This window comes from Gloeophyllum trabeum (assembly GCF_000344685.1).
Source record: "Gloeophyllum trabeum ATCC 11539 unplaced genomic scaffold GLOTRscaffold_00118, whole genome shotgun sequence".
NCBI classification, from domain to species: domain Eukaryota; kingdom Fungi; phylum Basidiomycota; class Agaricomycetes; order Gloeophyllales; family Gloeophyllaceae; genus Gloeophyllum; species Gloeophyllum trabeum.
The window spans coordinates 1-5,055 of record NW_006920527.1 but is presented as its reverse complement, the minus strand read 5'-3'; the positions used below and the strand labels follow the sequence as shown (position 1 = coordinate 5,055).

Below are 5,055 nucleotides of genomic sequence, written 5' to 3'. Positions count from 1 at the left end.
CAGAATGTGTACACAGACTCTTCGCGTCCAGTGAAGTCGAAGCGAAAGTTGATACAGGAGTCAGAGGTACGTTATGGCTGCCTCAAACCATGGGAATAACACATTGTGACAGATTCGAAGGCTCCCCGTTGGCGCAACTCTGCAACCGGAGCTGGCCACGAGCAAGCCGCTGCCGCTCCTGCATTTCGAGCGCGCTCTACAGCCATCGACTCTACCGTCGTGAAGCATGATGTATGTGACGTTGTCTCTCAAAATGGACGCGGCGCCCACTACGATATGACGGAGCTCGTCTACAACCCTCGAGGCACCCTCAATCTGACCGCGCAGACAAGAGAAATCCAGGAGGTTGTGCGGATCGCCATTGACATCATTACAGTCGGTATTCTTATGGACGAGGCCTATCCAGACATGGGAGATAAGATTAAGTTGGGTGTTGATGCGTGTGCTGACGCTGCAAGGGAGTTGGGAGATGATTACTGTACCAATGTGTATGGTAACAACCGCCGGCTCAAGTGTGACGCGTCCCGTTGTTAACTCGCTTAACAACGGGCCACCAGTGACCTGTGACCATATTAAGACCTAACAACCATGATGCAGCGGGTGCGTCCGCGGGCCACATCAGAGCGGCTAAACCACCATCTCGCAGATTGGCCAATCATATACTAGGGTAGTGACTTCTCCAGCCACAACTAGCTATAGGAGTGATCCCGCTGATCCGGGATGAGATCGCGGCCACTCATTTGCCACAACCTTGCCCCAGGATGCTAGCCACAACCACTCCTTGTACGTATAAATAGAGCAATTTACAGCATGTAAACTGTAACACACTTGACATGGCGTCTGACTCCTGCCCGGCAGGGCAAAGAGCCACACAACCTCGTACTGTTACAGGGCCACCTGCAGCCATTATATCTCGAGTCAATGCTCTGCAAGCTCTACTTCGTCATCTACCCGACTCTCTACCGCTAGATCCTCCTGCATCGGACTCCCGCTATCATTTTGGCCTTGACTCCAAGGAGAAGGAGGAAGAGGGGATATGGTTTGCATTCAACAGCAACCTCGAAAGGTGCTTCCAGACCCATCAGCTACAGCTCACCAATAGTCTGCTCTGCTTTACGGAAAGGGGATCTCGACTTGAGGTCCTGGTGAAGCTGATCAAAGAGGTTATCCGGGATTTGAAGTCAGACTTGGATAGAGAGTTCGTACGGAAGATCTGGGTAGAGAGGCTGATTGAGGCTGCAAAGCGCTCGGGTGCCCAGGTACCACCAAAGAAGTATGGTTTCTCTCCATGCTGGTGACAAGATTCACTAATAAAAACACGCTGACAGAAGCCGGAAGCGCACCCGTGATCCAGTTCACGCTGCGACTTCCTCACGTGAGAATGTTGACAGTGACTCCGAAGCCCAGCCGCAACCACCAGGCAAACGGCAGAAGGTGATTGACCTTGCATCAAGTGGGAGCGAGATGGACAACGGGCCCGAGGACAGCGGGGCCGCCAGCGGAAGTGTGGCAGCACCCCCGAGTCCACGGAAAGCACCTGTTCTGAAGCAGAAGACCTTTGACGACTACAGATGGAAGAAACTCACTGAAGAGGAGAAGCGAGATCGGTCACGCAGAGACTCCGAAGACTTCCTTGAACGTGCTGAGGAGCTCCGTGCAAAGGAGGAACTCGCTCGTGAGCGAAAGAAGGATAAACAAAGAGAGCGTGCAAAGGAAAGGAAAAGGAAGTCGAGAGCGGCAAAGAAGGCAGCGACACAGTCCCATGACATGGGTAAGGACAAGGCAAAAACAGTACGTATTTGTATCGACAATCCTATTGTAATCACTCTCATTACAGATCTGTAGGCTTCACGCAATGATGATGACAGTGATGATGCGGTGACGGCCCTTGATGTTGCGGAATTATCCAGACCAGGGTCGGACTGGAAGAAGAAGAGGAATGGTACCAGGGGGGGGGTGGTCCAAGGCCGTCACAAGCGGACCAATTGGTATCATCCGTTCCTATGGGTTCACATCGACAAGGCGGCTCAAAAATGTCATTGGTCTGCCGATCTTATTGTCAAAACCCTCAAACGTGACCATAGTGATCTCTTCAGTCGACTGCATCGAGGCACCGTCCATCACTGGATGAATGACTCGAAAAATGGGTGGTCAGAGGGTACTCTGGATAACATTGCTCGCCGCCATGCACTCGCCGGCTCTGGGAGAGCTGGGATCCTCTCGCGACATCCAGTGCTCGCAAAGATGATCACAGACAAGCTAAAGGGCCTGCGTGCCAGTGGTTTGCCTGTGAATGTCCTTGTTGTCCGTTCCATTGTACTTGCCGTGCTTAAGGAAGAGAAGCCAGAGATTCTTGACCGCTTCAAGTGCTCCGAGAGCTTTGTTCGCGACTTTGTTGAAAGTCGGCTGAGCTGGTCAGTCCGAAAGGGTACCCGACAAGCTGCTCATATTCCAGAGAATGCAGAGGAGCTCTGTGAACGCTGCTTCTTCCGATTTGTCTGGTTGTACCGATGGGAACATATTCCACCAAAGGTAAGGCATATTATCTCTCTTTTATTACCTTATGTTAACTCCTCTATCGTAGCTATGGATAGGAATGGACCAACAAGGCAAAACCGTTACAGGTGGCACTAACCAAACATTCCATGATATTGGTGCCAAACAGGTTGATATCATCGCCAAAGACGAGAAGCGGGCATACACGCTGGCAATAACCAGCACCGCCTCGGGCAAATTCCTTCCGATGCAGCAGATCTGGGGTGGAACAACCCCGAGAGTCCTCCCTGACCGAGATGCTGATGGCATGGACGAAGCAATAAGGTATGGCTTTGATTTCACCTTCGCGCAAGGGGGCAAAAAAGGAAGCCACTTCAGTACTTTCAAAACTATGAAAGAGGTGAGTGGACACTGTCTAGGTTCTCCGTAATGACCTCTGACAGAACTCTATGGCTTAGTGGATGAAAAATATTTACGCTCCGTATGTGAAGCGGACAATCGAAGAAGACCCCGACCTTGATGAAGACCAGAAGTCCATTCTTCTGCTGGACTGTTATCCGGTTCATACCGGACAGGACTTCCGAGGCTATGTAAAGGAAGAGTTCCCAAATGTCTGTATGATATATGTGCCGCCAAACTGTGAGTTTCCTAATTTATGCTGCCACCTTGTTCTAATCCATGAACTACTGGTTAGGTACTGGTGTCTATCAACCGGCCGATGTGGGACTACAGCGTGTTATCAAGCATCGGTTGCGCCAGGAATCACTCCAATCACTTGTCGAGTATCATCGGCAGCAGCTCTCGGCAGGTCTGACTCCGGCGCAGGTTAAGTATGCTACATCTCTGCCCGTACTGCGGAATGAGTCTGTACGGCACCTCGTCAAGACTTACGAGTTTTTCACGAGCCCGGCCGGTGAAAAGCTGGTGAACATGGTGAGTTGACAATATTCATTTTTAACTACTGTAGCTAATATTTGGATCTATATCTCAGGCCTGGGCTAAGTGCCGTGTGAAGCAATGGAGCCTGACTCCCGAAGTTGTGATGAGCAAGGAGGCTTTCACTGCTTTGAAAGAGTACATAAACACGCATCCCGAGTTCAGGGACGAGATCGAGAAAGGGGTGGGAGACTCTGTCGGCATTCAGGCATTTCTGGATGACGATTCCGGTGATCTTGATGATACAGATGTACCGTCAAGTACCGTTATCCACGAGGAATTCGGTGTTAGCATGCCGGAGGCGGATGTAGGTATGCCGGATTGTGGCAGTCCGACTGATGCCACATCCCGCACAGATGGTGGACTGGGCACTACCAGCACAGCGGAGAGTGTTTGGGCCTATGACAAGCACGGGGAACTCTGGACTTCTGCAAGACATGCGGGGTCTCGTATACATGATGAGATAGATAAGGGGGACAGTGAGGGTATGGCAACAGCTGGCATTAATGATTCGGAGCCTGAGGATGGGTCCTCCGCTGAGGAAGACATCGCGGGGGATGCTTCTGAGGCTCGTGTGCGGTAGATCACTGTAATTCAATGTATTATGACCTTCTTCTGTAACATACTTCGACATAACAACCAAGACCCTGTGACCGGTGACCAGAGGTACAGTTAACAACACGACAGGGTGCCTGTGACCTGTGACCGTTGTTACCATACACATCGGTACAGTAGCTGGTGGTATGACACAATACCTAACTAAAGTGCAAGGCATGCCAAAATCAGTAGAGGCCGCCCTTACCAAGGTTATCCACTGCTTCATCTGGGATGGCGCTACCCAATCCCCCCTTGCACTTGAACACCTGTACCTCAACATGTCTGAAGGCGGTATCAGCCTCCTTGACATTCAGGCCCGAAATGATGCCATTAAAGTCACCTGGCTGTGAGACTACCTGAACCTGAGCCCAACCCGCCCAGCCTGGGCATTTATTACTGACATCCTCATCAACCAACTGGCACCCAAAGGCATCTCGGACTCCACCACACTTAATACCTGTCTCCAATCCTGGGATGCCCGATGTCAGACTAGGAGATCGTTCGAATGCCAAACTAAGCTGTCGCTGCGTGCTGAACGTATCCCTTCCAGGCCTGAACTGTACCACAAGTACCAGCTTCAAGCCACTACATTTGGAATATACAGATCGGTAATGGAAGGTTTGGTGGACAGTATCTTCAATAACTGGCTGGGAATCGACAATGAAGACATATACGACATTGACTTCAATCATGCAAAGCACTTGCTAATGCAAGGAGAACAGTTTCGGCGCAGCATCAAAGCAGGAGGACTGTGAGAATATTCAGGGCGCAGAATATTCTAGGAGGATCCGAGACATTCCTCTGTTTTCCCTTGACATGACTCATTCTATGTCCATATGACTCATTCCCTTCTATTTATAGAGATGAGTCATGTTGACTCAGCCTATGCTCAAGGACCAATCACAAGTCCCCAAGCTAGCTGACTCATCCTATTTTCTCACACTATTGTACACTATTCTCTCACACTATTGTCTATGTTGCCTAGTAACCAGGCAATTCTCCCACCCTATTGTTATGAATTTCAAA

General features: G+C 50.4%; 2 protein-coding genes across 2 annotated transcripts; both read left to right on the top strand.

Moving 5' to 3' along the window:
• Positions 1–2,067: 2,067 nt before the first annotated feature.
• Positions 2,068–2,466, top strand: GLOTRDRAFT_16145 (uncharacterized protein; the record flags this gene model as incomplete). The annotated part of the gene is made up of 1 exon (XM_007873349.1): positions 2,068–2,466. A coding segment is annotated over one exon (399 nt), but the record flags the coding sequence as incomplete, so codon positions are not given.
• Positions 2,467–2,596: 130 nt separating this feature from the next.
• Positions 2,597–3,041, top strand: GLOTRDRAFT_14166 (uncharacterized protein; the record flags this gene model as incomplete). The annotated part of the gene is made up of 2 exons (XM_007873348.1): positions 2,597–2,896; positions 2,955–3,041. Coding segments are annotated over 2 exons (387 nt in total), but the record flags the coding sequence as incomplete, so codon positions are not given.
• Between the last annotated feature and the right edge of the window lie 2,014 nt (positions 3,042–5,055).